The 26,353-nt window shown below is 41.2% G+C and overlaps 1 protein-coding gene across 5 annotated transcripts in view; it reads right to left on the reverse strand.

The window, feature by feature from the left end:
* RAPGEF5 (Rap guanine nucleotide exchange factor 5) overlaps positions 1 to 26,353 on the reverse strand; it is a 309,698-nt gene that overhangs the window by 100,783 nt on the left and 182,562 nt on the right. For all 5 annotated transcript variants that reach the window (XM_047833993.1, XM_047833985.1, XM_047834003.1 and 2 more), the window contains 2 exons: positions 14,778 to 14,851; positions 1,958 to 2,083 (listed from right to left, as the gene is read on the reverse strand). In XM_047833993.1, the coding sequence (XP_047689949.1) occupies positions 1,958 to 2,083; positions 14,778 to 14,851 (200 nt within the window). The remainder of the gene's footprint in view (positions 1 to 1,957; positions 2,084 to 14,777; positions 14,852 to 26,353) is intronic.

The following is a 26,353-nucleotide window of genomic DNA, read 5'->3' on the forward strand; positions in this document are numbered from 1 at the left end:
TTACTCTAAACTGCAGTAAGTGAGGTCTACTAGCAAAGGCCATAATGCCAATGTTTATTTATACACCTTTTTTCTCTCAGGAACATAAGTAATTCAGAGCTGGTAATGCATCCATATTACAACATTCATGCAAAAAGTAACAAACCTTAGTGTTCTATTTTATGATCTTAAAATGAAGGATTAAAGAGAACAGAGAGTGGATAACCATAAGCAAAGCTGTAAATCTTATACCACTAAATTTCTATCCTAAGTTACAAGTCTTTACAATTACCAGCACCAAGTTCAGATTTCACTTATATTTTTAGAGGATATGATAGTCTCATTAACTGTAACTATAATATTCTGGATTCAATTAAATGCAAGGCAAACGCAATACAGCTATCTTTTTAAATAAGCCTAAAGTTGTTTGAGGCATAAAGATGATGATTTCTAGCCGTGGTTAAGTGGCACTCTATCTGTCTGACTTTAAAAGTTCTTGCCCTACCCTCAGGCTGTCGCTGTTCCACTGAACTGAATATGCAATTCACTGTAATACATATCATTCATTTTAAGGACCACTAGGAAAGATAAATGCTCACAGTTAAACCAGGTTGTGTTTTCATATGATCAATCATTAAGACTTATCCTGATTTCAGAGATGCTAAAATGTGGAGGAAACATGCAATTTGAAATCAACAAAATATGGTAAATGAAAACTGTTGCTCTTCCAATTTAAATCAATCAAAAGGAACAATGTTTTGAGAAGCTTAAGTCACACACTAATCCCACATATTCTAAGGACATGGCGGAGATTAAGAGTCAGTCTTTGACAGAGTCATCCTTCAGGGTGCTTTTAACAATTTAAACAAGTCCCTGAATTTTTCAATAGTCCCTAGTGAACTGAAGGCTCCTGATACGTCCACTCTCACTTAAAGTCAATGGTCCCCCTGAATAGCTCAGTTACGAGGCTTTGAAAGTGCTTAATCATACTCCCCCTCAAGACACCACTTGTTATGATGTGATGTTGCAGTTAGAGATGTGTTATGTTGACCTAAACAGCCTCCCACACTTGAACATCTCACCTCCTCTCCTGCTCAGTAAAAATCTGACATTTGTGCTCATGGCCTTGGAGAAGAGAAGGCATGAAGCAATTTTTCCCCTTTGGTGAAAATAAAATTCCAAGGGAAAATTAAAATCAGAGGGAGACATGTTTATAAGCACTGAGGAATTTTCCCCTTCATGAGCAATCCGGGATAGTTGAGCACTGGGAGCGAAGTCTTAGAAACAACAACACAAAGTCAGCAGACAACAATGCGTATCAGAAGAAAGTGGTGCCATTGTTGCCCTGGCCTGACGGAAGGCATCTCAGTTCTAAGGCTCAGTCTGAATGACAGCTTTCAGGAGAACCGAGCACAGCGTCCCTTTCCTCCAGTTTAACTACAACTGAACAGTGTAACTTTTGTTGGAACACAAACATTCAGAAGATACTGGGAAAACTCTTCTTCTGACTCCCCCACTCCGGGGAAAGCATCTATAATCTGTTACTCTGCTCTCATTTATTTCTACTAACTCAGGATACATCTGTTTGCTAACTAGAGCCACCCCAGACTCATCATAGAAGTACATAGGAATATACTTTCAAAATTCATACCCCACAAACTATCTGATGGGCTGACATTCCCAAAGTCAAACTCGAAAGACATCAAATCAAAATCATAAATAGACATGCATCTGTACTTGCTTACATGTGTTCTTATATTTCTATGTGATTTACTTTTGGGAAGAGTTCTCTTATAAATCCAGTGTTATGAACGGCTGGTTTAGAGTTTTGAGCAGCTGTCATTTTTACCAAGGAGTATGCTTTTGGAGGGAAAAACAAAACTAAAGAATTTAAAATATTTTTTCCTTCAAACATACAATAAGGCAGAAACATTTTTCACCCCTTCAAGCCTGCATCCCCAAGAGAAAAAGGGCTTACGTGTTCAGATTTCTCCTGTTCCTTTTTGTCTGTCTGCAAAAACTGACAGTTTTCTCTTGCCAGCTTCTGAACCAGTTCAATTCGTCCGATGTCATCTCTCTCCTGGAGTTTGCACATCACTCCTGCCTTAAGAGTTGGAGAAAAAGCGAAGATATACTTAAATCCACAGTCCCAGGACATGACACCACTGGAAAATTCGCTTTATGATAAGCTCATCTCCTCTGTCGCCTGGAGTAAAGCATGGTCTCGGTAAAATATTTTGCCTTTGCAAAGTTGAAACTGTATTATTTTAACCTAGGAACGCCACAGCAAAAGTCTTCAAGTTGAGATCGTGTATCAGTCTACTTTAAGAGAGTGAAGGGCAGAGCAAACTAAGTCATTTGCTACTGAAGTGTGCTCCTGGTATGCCACTATTTGTTCCTGACAGCCCGTTTCCTGTTACATAAGCAAAGCCTCACAAGAGGTTAAAAACTCATGGGAAAGTTAGCCAGGAACCACTCTGACAAAAAAGGGTGAAATGATACAGAGTACTAAAAATACCAGTACACAAACTCCTAATTCTTTTACTCCACCAGATTATTCCATGTACAAACACACGGTGAACGAGAAGATCACACGATTTTTTTTTCACAGCTGGAAAGTTACTATGGGGCATTAGCAAAACATCTTCAATGTCGCATGAAATATGGTAAAAAAAAAAGTTTATTAAAAATAAACTGGAAAAAGAAAGCTTAAAATGTCATCAGGGATTGGAAATGATCCATAAAGTATCACATTTTTTTTGCCAAAGTACCTAAGTAAAAATAATATGAAGGAGGATAATCTAGGACTTTTATTAGAAAACAAGTGTATTCATTATAACACAAATTATGAACTGTTCCTGCTCAAATTCTTTAAAAAATGGTTCATAGTGACATATCAGAAAATGATCTAATGAAATCTGAAGTTACTCTTGGCAGGAACAATCAAAATTTTGGATTCTTGTTTTATCTAGTACAACCTACAGGATTTGAATGGACTTAGCAACAGGACCAAATATGGAGAAGGGGCCAACAAGGATGCTCAACCTTATGGTCTTCATGGTTTGTGCAAAAGATACCCATTTTGTTGAGTGGGTATTGAAGAAATGGGACTATCCATGCCAAACAATGACTACATCTCTATTCCCACAGGCAAGGATAGCTTGTTATCTAGCAGTTTCTCCAACAACTAGGAAGGAAACAAAAAAATCCTTCACGTGGCCCAAATCAGATTCCCAGGGGACAGCAAGTGGAACTGCTCCACCAAAGTCAGCGATTTATTTTTAAAACATTCCTCACAAGTGGTCCTCCAGTTCATTTCCAAGACTTCCTTGCACAGGGATTGCTGGTTATCTTCAGACAGCCTTTGCACTGTTAGAGACCCACAACTGTTAGAAAGTCCCTTACCACACTAAACTCTGAAATCATTCAACGTCAACCCATGAGAACTAGTTTTACCTTTAAAAGCAACCAAAACTAGGTCTATTTCTCTTTCTTTTTCGACAGAGACAGTGCAAGTTGGGGAGGGGCAGAGAGAGGGAGAGAGAGAAAATCCCAAGTTGACTCCCCACTGCCAACACAGAGCCCAACCAGGGGCTCGAACTCATGACCTGAGCCAAAACCAAGAGTTAGATACTTAACCAACTGAGCCACCTGAAACTAGGTCTATTTCTTATCCAATATGACAATCTTTCAAATACTTAAACACCAGTATTTATTATATCCTTTTAATATTGTCCATATATAACCACCCCACCCCCCAGCTCCTAATTTTATTCATTCATTCACTTACCCAACAGTAACTTCGTTATGTGAGTAACAAACATAAGTCAGGAACTACAAGTTCTAGGAATATAGCACTGAACTACCATAACAAAAAAGCCCCACAGGCCATGAATCTTACATTCACTAGGGGATGAGGATTATGTAACATATATCAGATGGTAAGATATGATACGATGGAAAATAAAGCAAGGCAAGGGAGTAGAAGAAATGACTGGAGGTGTTATAAAGACAGGTGTGTCAGGGAAGGATTCTTTAGTAAAATGAGATTTGAATGGAAATCTCAAAGAAGCAAGGAAGAGGGGTACCTGGGTGGCTCAGTCAGTTGAGCATCTCATTCTTGATTTCAGCTCATGTCATGATCTCACAATTGGTGAGTTAGAGCTCTGCATCTGGCTCTGTGCTGACAGTGCAGAGCCTGCTTGGGATTCTCATCCTCTCTCTCTCTCTCTCTCTCTCTCTCTCTCTCTCTGCCCCTCCCCTCCTCACACACTCTCTCAAAATAAACCAACTTAAAAAAAAAAAAAATAAAGGAAGCAAGGAAGGTTCCAGGCAGAGGAATACAAGTGCAAGGTCCCTGAGGCTTGGATGTGCTTGGCATGTTGAGGGAAAAGCAATAAGAATGGCTTGTTGTTCAGCATGGCCGAAGCAGAGTTGGTAAGGGGGAGACTTACCCCCTCTGAAACTGCCAAAGAGGTGATGCGGGACCGCATCACATTGTTTCCATACAGGCTGGGTAGGGGGTTTGGTTTCTTTTTCTGAATCAAATGGAAATCCTTTAGAAGGTTTTGAATGTAGGAATGGCATCATCTGACTTACATTTTAACAAGATCATCCTGTCTTTTGGGTTGAGAAAACACTGTTGGGTGGGGAGAAGTAGCTGAAACCAGAAGACCCATAAGGGACTGGTTTTCAGAGAAGAGAAGTCTTGGATCTTTTAGTGGTGGAACTGGTGAGAAATGGTTAGAATTCGAATATTTTCCAAAGGTAGGGCAGCAACTGGGTTTAGCCTGAGCAACTGGGAGGGTAGGGTTGTCATTTACTGAGATTGGGAAGACTGGGGAGGAAGATAGCCCTGAGGTATCTAAGTGCTGTTGCCTGGTTGGCCACTTGGTGGCTCAGAGGGGAAGTCCAGGCTGGTGACAGGAATTTGGGAGACATCAGTGTACACAGTATTTAAAACCCAAGGAATAAGAGAGGTTACAATGCAGTGATGTAAACAAAGATAACAAGGAATCCGGGAACTGAGTCCCATGTTTGGATGCTGGAAAGATGAGTAGTCAGGAAACGGGACTAAGAAGGACAGGCTCCAGGAGGAGACCCTGGGGAGTAGTGAAGGGGTTTCAAGGAGAAGGCAAAGAAAAACTGTATCAAATGTTGCTACAATATCAAATAAGATGGATTGAAACGGACACTGAATTTGACAGCAATAATTGGTGACTTTGAATATAGCTTTTGTTTTGTTTTGTTTGTTTTGGTTTTTGGGGAACAAAATGGTGGTAGGGAAAGAAGTTGTATTAGCCTGGGTTCAAAAGAGAGTGACAACTCTTCTGAATTGTTACAAGCAACAGGATACTAGCTACAGAGTGATCGCTTGCTTGCTTGTTTACAGTGATAGATATGTTGGCCTTCTAATCTTTATTAGAAATCATCCATCATGGAGGGAAATTTGATGATGCAGGAAGGAGAGAGGGCATTTTTAGGAGTCGTGTCCTTCAGACGCGAAGAGAGCATCACGATCTACTCTCAGCGGGAGGATGGTGAATATGTCACTCACCAACACAGGAGGGCAGGTGAAGTACAGGGTAAATAGGTAGGCTGGCATATTTCATAGTGGGAAAATGGGGAAATTCCTTTCTGAAGGCTTCTATTTCCCAGAAAAATAAGTCAAGTTATCGGGTGAGAGTAGGGCCTGTGAGAAGATGTGGAGGCATGATGAGAAAAGAAAGCATGTAATGGTCATTTCAGTTGCAAAGTTTGGCCAACTTTTTTTTGTAAAGGGCCAGAGTGTCAATGTTCCAGGCTTAGTGGGCAATGTGGTCTCTGATGCAACTACCCAATTCTGCAGTTTTAGTGCAAAAGCAGAAGACACAATAGGTGAGTGAGCACATCTGTGTTCTAATAACGCTTTATTTACAAAAACAGGGAGCAGACTGTAGTTTACCCACTGACTTAAGAGGAAACAGGACAAGAGAGGCAGAATCAGACAGTCAAGCATTGCAAAGGGCCCCCTTGATTTTATTGTTAGATCCTTTTACCCATCCTAGCCATCCACCTTGGAGGATATTTCTGTTTGACAGGATTTTAATGGAGCCCATAACCTGACACAACACTATATGGGCTGATCTTGAAGAGGCACTTTTAATCAATAACAGAGAAAGTATAAGAGGATCAGTGGTGTTAAATATCCTCCTTTAAACTAAAAAGAAAAGGAAACTTTGGGGGGAATTCCTATACACAAATGATTAGCATCCTTTAAATGCTTTGACACTTCAAGGACTAAGTTTGTGTTAGTTACAAAATTCATTTCTGTTAGCCAGCTAGAATTTCTTATTTCTCCATCCACATCATCCTCACGGTGTTTAACATACTGTCTTGTTAGTGGAGAGAGGCGGCTCATGACCCTGTGACATTAGGACTTGCCCTGTGGTTGTTTATTCAGTAGTATGATGGATTAATCCTAATATTTCTCTGCTCCCCAGTGCGGTGCCCTGTACAAAAGAGGGTGTGTGTGCAAATGGGGCCAGGAAGGGGGATACACAAGAGGAAAATGTCTTGGGACTAAATAGACACACAGGACTGAACCTGTTACTTCTTCTTACCAACACAGGTGCCAAAGTTAACTGGCCTAAGCTCCCATGTGCTCTGATTTGAAGAGTCTTTCCTTTGTCTGTGGGTCCCATATATGTTTTTTAAATGACTGATAACATCAGGGTGGAACCGTGTAGAGAAAACTTAGAGACCCTGACTATTTCTTGGGGTTCTTGGGAACATGAGTTTTTAAGCAACTCTGAACATTTTTTATCATATGCATAGGATTCTAAATACAGACTTTTCTTTAATAAGTAAATCTCATTTTTTTACCTTTTTAATTAAAAAAAAATTTTTTTTTAACATTTATTTATTTTTGAGACAGAGAGAGACAGAGCATGAACGGGGGAGGGGCAGAGAGAGAGGGAGACACAGAATCTGAAACAGGCTCCAGGCTCTGAGCAGTCAGCACAGAGCCCGACGCGGGGCTCGAACTCACATACCGCGAGATTGTGACCTGAGCCAAAGTTGGACGCTTAACCGACTGAGCTACCCAGGCGCCCCTTTTTTTTTTTTTTACCTTTTTAAAAATGTTTATTTATTCATTTTGAGAGAGAGTGTGTGTGACAGCAGGGGAAGGGCAGAGAAAGAGGGAGAGAGTGAATCCCAAGTAGGCTTCCAGCTGCCAGCACAGAGCCCAATGTGGGGCTCGAGCCCATGAACCATAAGATCATGACATGAGCCAAAATCAAAAGCCAGACACTTCATCAACTGAGCCACCCAGGTGCCCTTAATGAGGAAATACATTTTTATTAGAGCCAGATACTTGGGTGCAGAAATTATATACTTTAAACACAAAATGCTGTTACTTAAGAAAATGGGTTCCTAACCAACTTAATTATTTCATATTTATAATTAAAACATCATAGAATTAAAAAAGAAATATTGATGTCTTGATTTTCTGCTTTCTGCATAATTTCTAGGTACATTTTCGTAAAATCATCAATTCTACAACAGTGCTTCCATAACTGTCAAAAAAGGCTTTCAAGGAAGGTTATGAATGCTTCTTCATTCCCTGGAGAACTTGCAGCTCTGAGGGATGCCCATATACTCTAGATAGTTTCTAAGGTAGTCTTCTTGGGAAGTACCACACTATGCCAGATGTTCTCTGGGGCTCTCTTTCACAGCTCTGTAATTTAGTAATTTAATTCAAAAAACCCCATGAATTTATTAATATATTTTGGGAGCTTTGTTATGGCAGGAGAAGCAAGATAAGTAACAGCCCTTGATCTAGACTTTCACATTCTTGAACTACTTAATTTGTCTATATGAAATTAATTATAAACAGTTTACCTAACATTGCTAAAGCAGAAAAAAAAAAGATTAATCTGTAACCATCAGAAGAGTTATTTAAAAGTCTTATTTCAAGGTCTGCTTTGAAAAAAAAAAATCTCTGTAATGTATAATTAAAGCTATTCATATGATTTTCAGTATTTGAGGAGAGAAATGTTATGAATGTAAATTAAAGTCTGTTTCCTTTGCAAATGGAGTCCTAAAAATGTTAGGTCCCTTCTTTCAGTGGTAAAATGAAGCTTGGACAGGATTCTGTCAGGAAAGGTTACAAGGATGATACATGAATAACTCACATGACAAAAGGTGAAAGAGCACAGGTTACGTATGAAAACATCATCTGCATTATCTTGACTTTAAAAATTACTTACTCTAAAACACTGAGATCAAACATCATGCGAAAGAGAAGGAAAACCAGGATCAAAGAGTCCACTTTTCAAGTAAGCACTTTTGCAACCCTAGAATGCTACTTAATATGAATTCAAGGTGTTTGGATAAATACTTATTCATTACTACATAATAGGGTCATTTCTTTAACAATTAAATGTCACACAGAAATTTATAAAATAATTTTTTTTTTGCTACTTTAAACAGAAAACTCAAATGATAAAACACTGATGGGTTGGGACAATATATTACATGACTCAACTGTACGTATCTATTTCCTAAACAACAAATATTAAGAATCCTTCAGGCGCCTAGGTAGCTCAGTTGGTTGGGCGACTGACTTCGGCTCAGGTCATGATCTCACAGTTCGTGAGTTAGAGCCCCGCATTAGGCTCTGTGGTGACAGCTCAGAGTTTCAGGTTCTGTGTCTTCCTTCTCTCTACCCCTCTCCTGCTCACGCTCTGTGTCTCTCTGTCTCTGAATAATAAATAAACGTTAAAAAAAAAAAAAAAAAGAATCCTTTCCAGGAAAATTCAGAAGACAATTCACACTAAATAATAATAGTAATAATAATAATAATAATAATAATAATGATATAAGATTCATAACAAATAAAATATAATAAATATATTAAATATATATTAATACTGTAACATAATATGCAATATATAATAAAATATATTATATAGTAATTAACTAATTATAGTATTTATTATATAAGGATATATTAAATATCCTAATAACAAATTTACAAATTAATAATAATGGTATTTTATTTTGTAGGGCAGCAGGTATTCATTTCTTAAATTCAGATAGAGAAAGAAAACTATTAAAATTTCTTCTTTGTTGGGATAGAAAAATCTATCTTTTTTAAAAAAGTGTATTTATTTATTTTGAAAGAGAGACAGAGCAAGCAAGCAGGGAGAGGCAGAGAGAGAGGGAGAGAATCCCAAGCAAGCCTCACACTGCCAACTCAGAGCCCGAGGCGGGGCTCGAATCCTCAAACCATGAGATCATGACCTGAGCTGAAACCAAGAGCCAGATGCTTAACTGACTAAGCCACCCAGGTGCCCCTATCTTTTTTTTTTTTTTAATGTTTATCTATTTATGAGAGAGAGAGAGAGAGAGAGAGAGAGAGAGAGAGAAAGAGAGAGAGAGAGAAAGAGATCAAGTGGGGGAGGGGCAGAGAGAGAGGGAGACACAGAACCCGAAGCTGGCTCCAGGTTCTGAGCTGTCAGCATAGAGCCTGATGTGGGCTGGAACCCCTAAACCATGAGATCATGACCTGGGCTGAAGGCAGATGCTTAACTGACTGAGCCATCCAGGCACCCCCCAAAATTTGTCTTTTGGTAATATAAAAACACACCCTTTCCTTTGGGAAAGGGCCAAGCTGCATCCACAGTGAAAAGTGCATGTGATAGATGCCCAGGGCATCACTAGCACAGGCCTGAGACCACATACTGGGGCATCACAGAGCCTCAGAAATGATTCAGTAACTCCTGGTTACTGTACAGGTGATGCACCAAGTTCAGAGAGGTTCATTTCTCTGGTCCTCCTCTTTTCTGCAATTACATGTGTTAAAAAAACACTTTTCGATTGGACAGACCCATCCTATACAAACACTATATGAAACTACATCCTGCCAGAGCATAGTGCGAGTAGGGAAGGAGGCAGAAACCTTATTATATGGACTTAATAACTATTATTTCCCTCAAATATTTTCAGGAGCACCTGGGTGGCTCAGTCGGTTGGGTACCCACTTTGACTCAGGTCATGATCTCATGGCTTATGAGTTTGAGCCCTCTGTCGGGCTCTGTGCTGACAGCTCAGAGCCTGGAGCCTGCTTGAGATTCTGTGTCTCCCTCTTCCTCTGTCCCTCCCCCACTCACACACTCTCTCTCAAAAATAAACATTAAAAAATTTTTTTTTAATTTTCTTAATCTGTTATACTGACATAATCTCTTCTGATAAAACTAAAAACTACATTGTCATACATTTACATAGCTGATGAAGTCAAAGATTCATTGATTTCATATACTTGATTCCTTGAACTTTCAGACTAGAGTCGGGAGGACACCAATATTTTGTCTTGTTTTGACCTGAAATTAAAGCTCCAGTCTGTAAACATTACTGACCACACTGCTAAGCTGGGCAGCAAAGTAGACAAATAATAAAGAAGAAAAAAAAGCAAATTCTAATAAGTTTCAACATAAAGGATTTTGAGTGGTCATCTGTTTTCTATAATAGCTATTCCAGCCTTAAATAACAGCTTTCTTCAGTATATTAAAAAGAAGTCACATTTTGGCTATGGTAAATTAATCATCAAATATTTGGCAATTACTGTACATAATTAACAGTTACCATCATTTAATATTAAGATGATTGATACAAATGGAAGAGAGGAGACAACAAAAATAATTCCTGAATCCAGGTGTCAATGGCGACCTGAAGCAAAGCAAGAATTTCCAAAGTTCAATACATTATAAATTACTCATTGAAGATCTCATTAAGAGCCAGAAACTAGAACCTGACAAAAATTCTACACATTTTGATAAAAATTCTTTAATCCTTTAGTCCTATATAAAGAGTGATAAAGAGGGGCACCTGGGTGGCTCAGTTGATTGAGTGCCTGACTGCGGCTCAGGTCATGATCTCACAGTTCATGAGTTCGAGCCCCGCGTCGGGCTCTGTGCTGACAGCTCAGAGCCTGGAGCCTGCTTCAGATTCTGCGTCTCCCTCTCTCTGCCCCTTCCCCGCTCATGCTCTATCTCTATCTCTCAAAAGTGAATAAACATTAAAAAAAATTGTATAAGAAAATAAAGAGGGATAAAGAATCAAGAGTTTAGATTGTTTCTCTATGTGTATGTATGTATGTGAAGATAGCATATATAGAGAGAGACTAATACTGCAACCCAACCATGTCAGATGCCTTAAATATTCAAACCAGAGAGTAATGTGATAGACGATGATAATGGTAACAACTCATAGAGGCTCACTTGTTTGAGTACTTACTATGTGCCATGCGCCACTCTGTCTCACATATATTCATCTAATCTTCAACTCAGCAATCATCCCCATTTTACAGATGTTAGAAAGGTGGTTTAGTATAGGCGTTGCAAGCCAGGATGTCAGAGCCAGACTGTCTTGGTCTGATTCCTGGCCCTGCCACTTACCAGCTCATCTGTGAAGTGGTGGTCAATACATTCCCTACTTCATAGGGTTCACTGTGGAGCGGAGAAAACAAAAGCGTAGGAGAGTGTTTACGGCATCCGCATTGCCGCACAAGTGAACTCTCAATGCTATTATAGTACAGGACTCTCTCGCCCAGGAGAGGAGAATAACTTGCCCAAGGTTACGGTGGCAGAGCCCAGAGGAGAACCCAGGCGTCTGGCCCTGGAGGCTGCACTCCACACCTCCCATGTGCTGCCCAACATAGAAACTCTGATGTGCCAGGATTCCAGGCATTTTCTGTGCGGTATCATTTCAACCTCAAGACAACTTTATAATATCTCTGCTTTACAGAGGCAAAAATCAAGCGTGCCGGTCACTTGCAGGGACTCTGCATGCAGGGACACTATGGTGACAACAATGCTGACGCTACCCTGCAGCAGCCCACAGGTTTAGCCGCTAAAGAACTTGTGTAAAAGCACAAGCTAGGAGGAAGGGCTGGGAAGCAAACCGAAGTCTACGTGCTCCCTTCACTCCACCCACACGTCACTGCATTAAAGTGGGAGTTTCTTAAGCAGGAAAGATATTTTTAGTGAGAAAAGGAGGAAAGGAGCTAACACATGAGGAGAGAACTAGAGTTTTATGGCAGGTGGGAAAGCTGTATATAAGACCCAGTCTTGCCATCTTAACCCTTTACATACCCAAAGTTTTCAACAGCGTGAGGGCATTTTTCCCATAGTGGCATACTTTGTCACAGATGGGGAGGGAGTCGGAAACCAATTTCTACTTAACTTGCTTAAAATACGTTCTGGAGGGAAGACTGCAATACGGTGAAATAGCACAGAGCATGGCACATAGATGCTCAATCCATTATATGTACATACACTAAACACCAAATTAATAATTTTGGTGTCAAGGGCACACATGTGCACACACATACATTTATTTCTAACTCTGCCTCGGTGTCTGATGGTAAAATTCTCAAAGTTTTCTTTGAGCTCACCCTACCTGACTTGAACTACTGAGGACGCTACTCAGAGCATTTGGAAAGATGGACCCGCAGAATCGAACTGAAAACTGGTGCTTGTACGGTGGTGGCAGGTCAGACTTTCTTAGACACATCAGATGAGGTGACAGCTGCCTTCCTTCCTCTGTGGCCCTGGCCTGTAACACCCAGCATCATGCCTCCAGCGAACTTAACCTTTGCCTTTCAAACTAAACAGAATCTGTTCCTGATCTAATCATCAATTCACTGGTTTCTTTTGGTTTCATGATTTCATTCCTCTGAGCACCCTGCAGATCCGTAGTTACAATACTGTTGGAGAAGAAAATCACAAAATCCCAAAAAGCCATGTCTGCGTATCCTCTTGAGACAAAGAAATAAAATTGCATTAAAACAGACCTTTGCCCACAGAGTGAGTTCAAAAACAAAAAAAATGAGTAACAGTTTATGTTTAGAAATATCTGTCCTGGGGCGCCTGGGTGGCTCAGTCAGTTAAGCGTCCGACTTCAGCTCAGGTCATGATCTTGCGGTCCGTGAGTTCGAGCCTCGCGTCGGGCTCTGTGCTGACAGTTCGGAGCCTGGAGCCTGTTTCAGATTCTGTGTCTCCCTCTATCTGACCCTCCCCCGTTCATGCTGTCTCTCTCTGTCTCAAAAATAAATAAACGTTTAAAAAAAATACTTTAAAAAAGAAATATCTGTCCCATTAATAATTTAATGATTTAAGAAACCTTTGAGGAAGTGTAGGAAACACTAAGTTGGGGAATCCCTGACCAGGTTTCTTGAAAGCCTGAAATGCAATTTCGGTATGAACTTGAGGACTACAGCATTTTCAGTATGACCACATCAAAACAATTCCAAACAATTCCCTATATAAACTTACTGACACAGTACAGCCTGTGCCATGTTGACTGAAAAGGCTAACATAATTATTTTTTTTTCTATGGGAATGCAAATTGGTGCGGCCACTCTGGAAAACAGTGTGGAGGTTCCTCAAAAAATTAAAAATAGACCTACCCTATGACCCAGCAATAGCACTGCTAGGAATTTACCCAAGGGATACAGGAGTGCTGATGCATAGGGGCACTTGTACCCCAATGTTTATAGCAGCACTCCCAACAATAGCCAAATTATGGAAAGAGCCTAAATGTCCATCAACTGATGAATGGATAAAGAAATGGTGGTTTATATACACAATGGAGTACTACATGGCAATGAGAAAGAATGAAATATGGCCCTTTGTAGCAACGTGGATGGAATTGGAGAGTGTGATGCTAAGTGAAATAAGCCATACAGAGAAAGACAGATACTATATGGTTTCACTCTTATGTGGATCCTGAGAAACTTAACAGAAACCCATGGCGGGGGGGGGGGGGGGGGGAAGGAAAAAAAAAAGAGGTTAGAGTGGGAGAGAGCCAAAGCATAAGAGACTCTTAAAAACTGAGAACAAACTGAGGGTTGATGGGGGGTGGGAGGGAAGGGAGGGTGGGTGATGGGTATTGAGGAGGGCACCTGTTGGGATGAGCACTGGGTGTTGTATGGAAACCAATTTGACAATAAATTTCATATATTAAAAAAATTTTTTTTTAATGTTTTACTCATTTTTGAGAGAGAGAGAGTGAGCACATGAGTGGGGGAGGGGCAGAGAGAGAGGGAGACACAGAATCTGAAGCAGACTCCAGGCTCTGAGCGGTCAGCACCAAGCCTGACGTGGGGCTCGAACTCACGGACCCTGAGATCATGACATGAGCTGAAGTCGGACACTTAACCGACTGAGCCACCCAGGTGCCCCATTAATGTAATTATTCTGACTACAATCAACAGCTACAGAACTTGGAAGGTGAAGTGCAATGGGTCAACCAAGCCAAGAATCTTCAAATGTTCTGATTTACATCAAGTTAGCAGTTGAGAGCACTAGGGTGGCTCAGGTCTTTATTCCTTGCGTTAGATGCTGGGCGTTGGCACAGAAAATTTGGCAGGTGAGGCGTCACACTCCTCTGTCTGGCCAAGCCCTGGCGGTCGACGCTGCCGGCTCACAGATTCTTCTCCGCCATCTCCAGGGGGTGGTGTGCTCTAAGGTGATCTCTCCCGTTCCTTCACTTACTTTCCTTGCTTTCTATGGGAAGTGGAGTATGTCTGCCTGTCTTTCCCTCCCTCATGAGTCAAATTATAAGTATCATTAACAATTTAGGGCCCTTCTTGTGAAATGCCTCTTTATCAAAAGCAAGCACTTGGTTCTCAGTAGTATCACTATTTACAGAACACAGAAGGTCAAACCTGTATCATTTGCAAACCCCTGCGTTACCTCACAACTGTCAATGCAGACAAGGGTAACGAGGAACTGTCACAGAACTGATCATACCTGAGAATCTGGAACACCTTCAGCTTCTGCCACAATTACGTGTTTGTCACCATTGTCTTCATCTTGTTCAATTGCTTTAAGCAAAGAAAAAGAAAAGAAAAGGAGTGTTAAAAACAATGTAGCATCATAAGAAACCAGTTTTAGATAATTTCCTTTCAGATGGCAATTTGGCAAGAAAAAACAATGTTAGGGAGATTCACAAAATGTAAATATCAGTGCTATTTTTAATTATTTGGATGGAACTTCAATTGCGTCGGGCACTTCTCATGTACATTTTCTTGTTTATTAAATCAACGGCAGTGGAACAGTTTGCTCTCGTAGGTTCTTCACCTAAACCTGACCAGCATGTCAGTACTGTGCTTCATTCTAACGGGATTTAGGGTGTAGTTGAAGGCTTCTACCAAGTTGATCCGAGAACAGTAATTTTTTTTAAACAATGTGGGTTTCTTGGCGGGTAGTTTACAGTCATATAATCAAGAAAGCATAATTGTATATTTAGACCGCTCAGTGCATTGTTACCACAAAATTCCAAACTGGGGAGTCTTGAATCTACCTCTGCTCCTGTATCTTCCCAGCATCTCCCTATCCAAGTCCTTATCACCCCTTCTGCACTCAGGCAACAACCTCCTAACACAAAGCTCTTGATTCCACCCTCTCCTTCATACAATCCAGCTGGGGCACAATTGCTAAAATAATCAGTCTTAAAAAATATAACAAGTACCATGCTTTGGTCTATATTATCGCTTATCTTATCAAGTATAAATTCCCTGTTTGTCATTGAAGGTCTTCCTTGAATTCTCTAGCTTCCTCCTAACCTGCAACTTCACACTGACATTCAATACAGCCCTGATCCAGGCGGACCGACTTGATTATTTTGCTCTTTGTACAGTTGGCTCTTTCACCCTAAAAATATTTCCTGAGTGGTGACTGTGTGCCTGATACTGAGGCTACTCCTGCGAGCAAGGCCAATAAACCCTGACTTCATGAAGTACACATCCTGGCTGGGAAGAGAGACAATGAACAACAACAACTACTACTACAACTAACAATAACAATAATGATAATGGTAACGATGATAACAGTAAAAATAGTAAGATGGCATTAGAGATCATGAGAAATGGGGCAATGACAGAAAACCGACAGGGAGAGGTCACACTTGAGGGAAGGAGGCAGGGATGGCAGTTCCCTGAAGAAGTGACACTTGGGGGGAGACCTCAAGGTTGAGATGGAGCCACCCATGGCAGGTGAGAGTGATAGGAGACAAACCCAGAGAAAGCACAGCTCAGCGTGAATCCAGATTTTAGCCTAAGAACATGGGAAAGCACAATGGAATTTTAAATTAGAATTGCATGATTTGATGTGTATTTTCCAAAGTTCTTTTTGACTTCTTTGTGGAGAACAGACTTAAGAGAAGCGAGAGAGGAAATAGGGAGCCACTTAGGTGACTCTTGTTAACATCTTTTTTTTTTTTAAGTTTATGTATTTATTTGATAGCTAGAGCACGAGCAGGGTAGGGGCAGAGAGAGAGGGAGAGAGGATTCCAAGCTCTGTCAGTGTAGAGCCGGATGCAAGGCTCAAACCCACAAACAGTAAAATTATGATCTGAGCCAACGTCGGACACTTAACCAACTGAGTCACCCAGGTGCTGCCAACTGCCGACATCGTGACTAGAAATGACAATGGCTCAGACCGGGAAGGTGGCAATGAGCTGCAGAAACATGGAGGATTTGAGCTGACTTTTTAGACAAAATGGACACCACTTGCCAATGAACTGAATATGGTTGATGGCGGAGAGAGATGAGGAGAAGAAGCAATCAAGGATGACTCCTAAGTAGAATAATTTATTCCTATCTTCTGTACCATTTATTCTTTTGCACTCTCCATCAAAAGCAGGGCAAAAATATTACCAACCTTACTGACAGTGAGGTCATGCACTGTACTTATGGGTTCACTTTGCATGGTTTTGTGTACCAAATACTGTGCTTTCCGCTCTATAGTTTTTAAAGTACTGTTTCATATTCCCTTTGCTTTTGTATGCCTTTTCTGCCTACTGTGAGGTGCTTACCACAGAGAGCATCTAAAATGCTGTGCACACCGTATGAGCTCTGTAAAAACTAACTGGATGAACAGTTCCCTCCCCAAGTGCCCCCAACGGCACGGCTTGACTACGCCTACTTACATGAACTACTTCTTTCATAACTATTTATGAAAAAAGAGGGGAGGGAAATTCTTGTATTAAACTCCATGAATAACTAGCTTAACGCCTATCACTGAGCATCTAGGGGCAAAGCAGCAACAGCGGAAGTAGACAGAAGCTTTTCTTCTCTTTCCAACAAAAAGTTCCATTTGTGCTTATTCCAAGGGGCTCCCCTATTGCTACTGCTGCCCAATTATGAAGAAAGTGAAGACGAAAGAAAAACTCTTATGTTTTCTCTGAAAAACTAGAGGTGAGAATGCCAAGGGAAAAATACAGAGTAACATTGTAAATTCCGCTTAAAAATGCAATGGCTGTGGAAGTTTTTACTTCTATTTGCCTTTTACTCAACTAATTGAAACAAGGGAAGTCTTTACCTGTAATGGGGAATAATTCTTCTTGAGGGCAACTAACACGGGACAAGTGCATCTACATGAAGTGTGAACCATACCTCGGCACTTGATTTACACTTTGATTTCAACATTTGCTCTTTGAAGTTTTAGTTTTTAATTTTTAAAAGTTTATTTATTTATTTTTGAGAGAGAGGGAAAGAGAGATAGATCATGAGCAGGGCAGGGACAGAGAGAGAGGGAGATATAGAATCTGAAGCAGGTGCCAGACTTCGAGCTGTCAGCACAGAGCTGGATGCAGAGCTCGAACCCATGACCTGAAATGAAGTCAGACACACAACCGACTGAGCCACCCAGGTGCCCCATGAAGTTTGTTTTGATACAAATGAAGAAAATTAAATTTTTGAATATTTTGCCTTCTAAATTCATGTTTTTGTTTTTAAAACAATATTCTGGTGTCTAGGCATTTATTATTGCACACTGACACGCAGGACAATGAAAAACAATTTCAGAATTGAGGGCTAACACTATTTTTTAAGATTCAGGCATGATTCTTAGTACATATACATAGAAACAAAGGAGAGGGGATTAGCATCAAAGCATAATTGGGATAAAGATTCAGTCCTGTATTTCTAGCTTATTCCCACGCAACAATACTCCATTTCTCATCACATCTTTGAAAACCTCAAAATTAGTTGCGCAGCAATACAGTTCGATTCACAGAGCAAGAATCACAAATACAAGGAAATTCAGGGACGTGGCAAGGTAATTCAGCAATCCATCTCAGTGCGCACCATGGAGACTCTCAAAGTTCTGGTAGACTCTTATCTTCAGTATCTTGATGACAAGGAAGAGTGTGGCCTTTTCCAACACATAAATAACATTATTTTCTTGGAAGCACTGAAAAAGTATGATTCCAAGAATATATTTCAGCCAGTAGTTCATATACGCCATTTGGGAAGAAAAGTGTATTTATTCTGGACTTCGGAGGATTTATCATCACCCTGGGAAGCGTCCCATATGAAGTACAGTTAGTCACCTAAAAAGGGGTCTTCTAGGCATCCTTGAACATGAAGATTGAACATGTCAGGGAATACATACAAAGACAACTTTTCTCTTCACGCCTCCTAGTGGTGTGGCTCATGTGATAGAAAGAGGAGGAAGCAGTTATTTAGATTTTTTCAGCTGTATTTTTCTTTTATCTGGTCGGAGTAAGAGTAGGTTGGGGAAAATTTCCTACACAAATATTGATTCTGGGACATTTCCCTCCAGTGGAACACGTACACAGGAATGACAGCTTCTGGGACCGAGGGAGGCTGGGAGCCTCACTCTCTGCCAACACAAACCATCTCCTTATCTCTCAACCCAGAGTCTGAAAGCAAGAAAAGGCCTTTGAAATAACTTACACAACAAAAGTCACAAGCACAAGATCTAAAGCATATATTTTCAATAGTAAACATGAAAATCCACATGTTTTATGTGCTAAGTATATATGTGGATTACTAAGCACCAATTCACATAAGAGTACTAATCAATTTTGCAAAGGTAAGAAAGAGCCACACTAGCACAAATTAAATGCAAGGATCGCGATGTGCTAGGTGACTATACTTGAGAGTGTTCTTTACAAACCATTTTTTTTTTTAATTTACACACCATCCAAAAATGTCACCACACAGAGAAATTTAACATTTCATGTCCCAATGTGAGAAATCACCAAACACAGTCAAGAGAAGTAATTCGCTGAGTATTTTGCCAACAACTAAAGTTGGGGCAATAATACCATCTTTCACCTTCGGAGCATTTTTTTATGGAGGAAGGTTTCCTAACGGGTCTCTCATTTGAGGTTCATACATCCTGAAGACATGGACGGGGAAAGTCATCGTCATCTTATACATAAGGTGAAGTAACCTGTGCCAGCCCTCCCGGGATAAGGGATGTTTCTACAGTGGTGCCAGCCTGTGTCTGTCAAGGATGCAATGGTACCGTGCTGGTCAAACTGCACATCAACAAGTCCATTCATGGGGGTCCTCGCCAGTATTTCTTTTTTCTTTTTTCTTTTCTAACGAAACAGAACAGAATAAACTAGAACAGGAAAAAAAATGTAAATGTCAAAATGCATCACAACCAGTAACGTCAGGTACTGTTCACAAATGCGATGAGATGTGTACCAGGTGGGGCTGTTTTGTGTGTTCAATGGGTTGTGGACTTTAAAATGTTAGGAAAACACTGAGGTGCTTCCAGGCCATGGGAGGCAGAACCCAGTTCCTCATTATCTAAATAACCGGCTATTTTTTGTACCATTCCTGGAGAGGGGCCATAATATTTATTTTAGGAGGCCCCTCAACAACACTCCATCCACATTCAGCAAGTACTGCATTCCCTCGGAGCCGGCATGGAAACGAGCTGGCGGTGAGAAATGCTGATAGAGTCTATTTATTTTTGGTTACCAATATATAATCACAAATGCTTCAAAATGCTCAATTTTTTTTCTATTTTTTAAAAAGTAAGGGGAAAAAGCTGTTGCAGCCTTCACTTCATCACTTTTTTTTTCGTGTTAAAATTTGAAAACTACTGCTCCGTATTCACCATCAAGATTTGTTGTAGAGTATTATCATCTGGCCCATCCAGAGTGCCCTTTCAACTTCTCTTTGAAAGCTGACCAATGCCTACAACATCTCTGTCCCAAATGCCTTTTCTCAGCCCCCACTGGTTTAGCCTGTGAACTGAACTTGAGACTGTTGTTTGAAAACTCTCTTTGCTGGTCATTATCATCCTTGAATCCTCTAAAAATGCAAGTTTCCCGCAGGCTCTCTTTTCTCTCTCTGCCTCTTTCCTCAGTGATCTTATCTGTTCCTCTGGTTTCAGTTTTCATGGTTATACAGGTTACTTCCAAATCTGTGTCTCCATCTCTGCCCTCTCCTCAGAGTCCCAGCCCACATCTCCAGTTACACTCTGAACATTTTCATTTTGCACACCATTGTGCACCTGCTATGTACAAGCAGCTATGATAGCGTGGTGGTACCGCTTCTGTCCCCAAGGTGCGAGGACACGAAGGTCTGAAATCACCAGCATCGTGTCCACTAGATTTCACAAGCCTCCTCTTGCAGTATTTTAGTTTATGTCACCACCAGGTGTCTTCCTGTTCTTCCCTCCCCTCTGCCCTCACATCAGTCTCTCACTAAACCTTGTCACTTCTACCTCCGAAATGTCTCCACCTTCCTTCCTCTCTGTCAGGATCAGAGCTCAGGACTGCACCACCTCTGTCCCGGGTCACTGCCACAGCCTCCCAGCAGCCTCTTTTACAGTTCGTTCTCTCCTCCACAGACTTGGTGAGTCAGATCACAACAGCCCCCGATCCTTTCGGACTCCTGCCTCTCCCCACTCAGAGAACAGGAGAGTCACACAGGGGCCTGAGTACCAAGTCAGACTCCAGGGCCCCATCCCTGGCATTCCTGGTGAAGTGGGGCTCAGCATGGGGCCATGCCATTTGGACAGCTTTGACACATGTGATCCCGGCTCCGTGAACCATTCACGTTGAAGCCTCTGATGCTCAACAGCTGGCCCAGAATCACACAGGAAGTCGGTGGAGGAGATCAAGTACCCAGGTCTGACTCTCTACCTGCTCCAATCCACCATGAAGACTTAAACTGTCCAAAATGAACTGAAAGGAGTGAGACTGAAAACAAAGAACACAGGAGGCTTACAGTAAACAGTCTAATGAAAATTGACTTGAATTTCCTACCAGGAGTTGTCTGTAAAAGTCAGGGCCATAATGACTTACTCATTGCTAAGTGCTCCTACATACATACCCCTTTCCTTCAACTCTCACCATGCTTCCTAAACTCTGCTTTTATAGAAAAGAAGATAATAAATTGTTTGCTGCACAAAAGAAAGGTATTGCTTTTACTAACATGTGAATAGGTGTGTTGATGTTCTGGAAATGCACAGCAGTCAGGCAACATAATAAATCCATAGTGAAGAGGCTAAAATGAGAGGTAGCTGAAAAACTGCCATTTTCCCCATCTGATGCTCCAAGCTCTGCACACTTTGCTAGAGGCAGCTCATGCCACAGAGCGACCAGGTCTGGACTGCTTCCCTGCTGCCCAGCTGCCTGCGTGATTTATCCTCCCCTCAGGCAGAGAGGATCCCCCTTCAATTCTTATGCCTTTGTCGTGTAGCCTAGACTCTTCAAATTTCCTCTCCCCCACTTTGTAATAGGTTTTTATAGTGTTTTCTTTTGAATACCATTTAATACATGTCCAGTCAATGGAAAAGTTATTCAACAGAGAAAAATGATAATGTCAAAAGAGCAAAGTGCATCCTGTATCAAATCTTAATTAGATCATAAATACTTGCTCCGTTGGCCAGAGTAATAAAGAACTAATCAGTACTTGAGCCCAGTAAGCTCTATGGTTGCCCTTCTTTTGAGGAAACATATCAGAAAAAAACAAGTTTCCTTTCAATGCAAAGATGCCTTATACATGATCCAACTAAAATAAAACCTCAATTTAAAAAAATCGAGTTAACCTTAGCTACCATTTTTCTTCAGTGTTTATCTTCAGAGACAGAAGAGCTTTCAGGTTCAGGCCAATCTGCTATAATCATATGGTAAAGGTATGAGCAGAGGTGGTACTGAGCTGATACAAGATGATTATTCATTTAAAAAGACCCTAGTGCACTTTTTTACTCTGTATCTCTCTCGGGAATTAAAATTCTAAAAGATTGATCTCAGGGAATAAAAGAAAAGTAATTTCTGAGTCTAACTATGTGCCGATGTGAAGCTACATGCTTTATGGCATCTCCTTTAACCGCCCCTCCCCCCCCAATCCCTAACAAGCCCCAGAGGCATGTGCTCCATTTCGTAGAGTAAGAAAATGAGCCTCTGGAAGCCACTAAGTCAAGTGGCTAATGTAGAACTGAAACTGAGTCTCTGGATTTGGCTTTTCATGGCTATACAAATCTGCCTCTAGGATTATAAAAAAAGAAAACACAACAGGTTGTATCTACATGGACACTTAACTTAGGTTTTATGGTAGACCAGCAATCTACTTTTTTTATTATTTTTTTTTTTATTTTTTCAACGTTTATTTATTTTTGGGACAGAGAGAGACAGAGCATGAACGGGGGAGGGGCAGAGAGAGAGGGAGACACAGAATCAGAAACAGGCTCCAGGCTCTGAGCCATCAGCCCAGAACCCGACGCGGGGCTCGAACTCACGGACCGCGAGATCGTGACCTGGCTGAAGTCGGACGCTTAACCGACTGCGCCACCCAGGCGCCCCATACTTTTTAAAAATAACGTAAAAGTTTTCTGCCACTCATATGATGTTCATAAGCTTTTTTTTTAATTCCTGAATTGTCAGTAATGCTACTGCTAAATCTTCTCATTGACATTACAGGGAAATTGTAAAACATACAGAGGAACCACCAAGAATTCCCTAAGAGTCCTTGTGTTTGCAAATACAAGCGAAGACACCAAATAGTTCAATCAATATAGCAATCGATGGAGGGCGGGCAGCTCAAGAGGAGGCCAAGGAAAGTTGTGAAATTTTCCCTAACTCTCATCTAATCCATCCTGCTAGAATTTAAAGAAACTTCCTTTTATTACACATTTGGGGGAAAATACGGCACCATTCCTACAGTCCTTCTAGCACATGACCTTTGTCAAGTTATATCAATTCACCAAACTTCAAATTCATTACTTGAAGAAGAGAGATGTTAACAATCACCACCCTATAGGCTGGGTATGTGGAAGAAAGGATGGACGTAAAGTGCTTGATCAAGGGTAGCTACCTTATACTCCAACACAGTAATGTGCTTTTTTCCTTTTGCGTTTTCATCCATGGATGGGGCCTTTCTTCTCATCAGCCCCACCCACTATTGGGGTAGAGTGCAGGATAAGGAATATAGAAACAAAGTCATTAGTATTTGTATTCTGACATCCAAGTTAGGATTTTGCCTTGAAAGGGCAACATTTACAAAGAAATGTTACCTTCCTTTGCACATCAAAAACCAACTCTGGAAGTTCAAATCTCAAATCCCTCTCTCCTGAGCCAGATAAGCCACAGGCTTGTCCCCCTCAAGGAGCTGTCAGGAAGTAATGGGGTAGGAAAGCTCAAGGCTATTCCCAGGATACTGCAAGTGGACTGTTGGGTTTGGGGGACAGGACACTAAAGATGGTAGACCAGATGTCTACAGATGGCAGCAGAGATGAAAGGTAAGAGCTATGGGCCTCCTCTTCCCTGGCTGGGCTTGGACTCTCAGAAGGTGAGGCCAGGTAGATGGTTGAGGGGACACCGAAAACAGGAGTGCAGGTTTACACAAATATTGAGACTTAGCACACAGGGGAGGGAGACTGTATCACAGTCTGCCGCCAGCCCCACGTGGGGGTCAGCATGCTCACAGTGGATTCAGCAGTGAGCACAGTAAAGCTGAGGGCAGACAAGGGGTAGATGAGGTATGGAGCTTATCACTCCTGAGTTGTTCCTCTTCCCCAAGTTAGGAAATCTGCAAGGCCTCACAAGTTTTATATGCCCTGGGGACAGAGGCCTGCAATGGAGCCTATTTTATAAAGGGCCATAGGCTAGATGGAGTTTGCAGCAGTCAACAGTGGAGTTTACAGCCCTTGCAAGAGGTAATATAGGGCAAGACAAGCAGAAAGGCCCAGAGACCATAACCTAGCTGAGATGGGCCCCTGACGGTCACGGGCACCTCTGCAGAGACCAGAGAAGCCCAGGAGTACCATGGGGATCCAAAGACCCTCCCATGCCAGGGACTAAGTGATCCAAAAGGGGGTATTTTAAACTCAGCCCAGGCAGGAGCAATATCCTGAACAGACCATTTATCACAGAAAGAGTTCAAATCAAAAATAGCTAAGATATTACTTTCTGGCAGTAGGTAGCAGCTTGTTGAGGACCAAAGAGCTATTATCAAGAATAAAGAACACAGCATTCCCCACCTACATTTCAGTATAAAGAGTAATTCTGAGAATCTGTTAATGAGCACTTTTGAGTATCAATATAAGGACTTTAATGGCTCACAAAATAATCTCCTAAGATTATCAGCTAACAAAACCAAGACAAAATACATGTGGGAAAAAAACATTTTGATACAGCACCCAAACTATCTTTCGCATTCATGCCAAAGGCACTGAACTACATTTCTTCTCAAATAGAAGTATATGGGGGCACCTGGGTGGCTCAGTCGGTTGAGCGTCCGACTTCGGCTCAGGTCATGATCTCACAGTCTGTGGGTTTGAGCCCCGCATCAGGCTCTGTGCTGACAGCTCAGAGCCTGGAGCCTGTTTCAGATTCTGTGTCTCCCTCTTTCTCTGACTCTCCCCTGTTCATGCTCTCTCTCTGTCTCAAAAATAAATAAATGTTAAAAAAAATTTAAAAAAACCAGAAGTATATGTATCTTGAGTTTTCAGATAAAACTGATAAAACTATTGGTTGTTTTATTTGTCTTTCTTCTTGAAATACCAAGGTAACAAAAAACTGTACTTGAGCAGGTCCCATGAAAATGTCCTTGAAGGGACCTGAACCACCTAAATAGATGTGATCTTTGGACGAAACTGTCCATCTGGTTTTATGACTAACCCTGAAATTAGTGAATTCATGTAGGCTTAATGTTACCCACAAAAGGAAGTAAATTCAGTCACTTGGACTTAGGTGCAAATGCTAAGTGTGAATTCCATGTCCAGAGTTAGTTTCAGGGATGGGTCTAAGAGAACCAGAGGGTCCGAGGGGTCCACTGTCCAAATCTACAGCCCAGATGTGCTGCTTGAGCACCATGAAGCCCAGTAATGGAATCTGCCCCTTCCCTGACCAGATAACGTACACACAGCACCCCCTGGGGAACCCAGGCTGTTGAGATAATGGTCCCCTACCCCTACACTGTCAGCAAGAGAGGCTCTCAGCCAGGGCTTATTGATAATCTCGAAACTCCCCTTAAGAACCCTATCTGAAGGGTGGGGAAGTTGGTTTTATTGTTAATGTGTGACAAATTTGTATTTACTGTATAAGGCCCCTTTGGAGAGGAAAAATCACCTGCACCTAGCTTCACCTTTGGAACTATAATATACAAATGGGCCTTTTAAACATACAAAAACAAGGCTAAAAATAAATATGAAGAAAATAAGAATACATAAAACTGAGAAGATGATGGCATCTGTCATGCTTTGCTCTCTCTCAAAAGTAGAGCAAAGTTTTACAGGCAACACTCCTAAAAACTACCATCTGTTCCCAAGGATAGATACCAAGTGACCTCAACCTCACATTTCCCACAATCATTTTTCTACCAGAAAGCAATTGGATGATAAGGTGCAAACTTCCCCCAATGATTTTAATAAGTCTTAAAGTGAATGCTTTGTTTTTACTAAATGTTTGCATTTTCAGTAGATAGAAGGCAGCCATTTTTTAGCAAAAGGGGAACCAGACAAACTCATTGGTTCTACTGACTTGGGATCAGCCCACAATTTACAAGGATATGGCTTTGGTTCAGGAGCACTTGTTTGGGGCCAGGGTTAAATTCACTTCCCCTATAAACAGTACCAACTACCCAGCCCCCCACCCCACCCCCACCTCAAATGTCTTTCTGGTGAATTTAGTAAGTAAGACTTTAGTGAGAATGTTCACTTATTCCTGTGTCTGCCCAGCAAACAAACCTTGGTAAAAATTCACTTCGTTTATAAAGCTTTTGCTGCCAATGACATAAGAGTGTTATAATTCTGTTATCATCCCCGAGACAAAATCTCCAGTCAGGCAGAGAAACACTGAAAAGTTAGGCAGTTGTCCAGTAAATGAGTTAGTAGCCAAAGTATAAACAACAGTTTGATGGTCTCTGCCATGCTTGGATCATTAGACCAACACCCTTCATAGAACACCAGCTCACTCCCTGAGACAGCAGATCACAAAGACTTTGGAAAGTGTCTGTCAAAGTGTGGCATCTAAATCACCTAGAAGTGAAGGCTGGTTAGAAATTCAGATACCGGGGCCTGCAATCAAGCTTAGCTTGAGTGTAGGGGGGGCAGTG

This window comes from Prionailurus viverrinus, chromosome A2 (genome assembly GCF_022837055.1).
Source record: "Prionailurus viverrinus isolate Anna chromosome A2, UM_Priviv_1.0, whole genome shotgun sequence".
Taxonomy (NCBI): domain Eukaryota; kingdom Metazoa; phylum Chordata; class Mammalia; order Carnivora; family Felidae; genus Prionailurus; species Prionailurus viverrinus.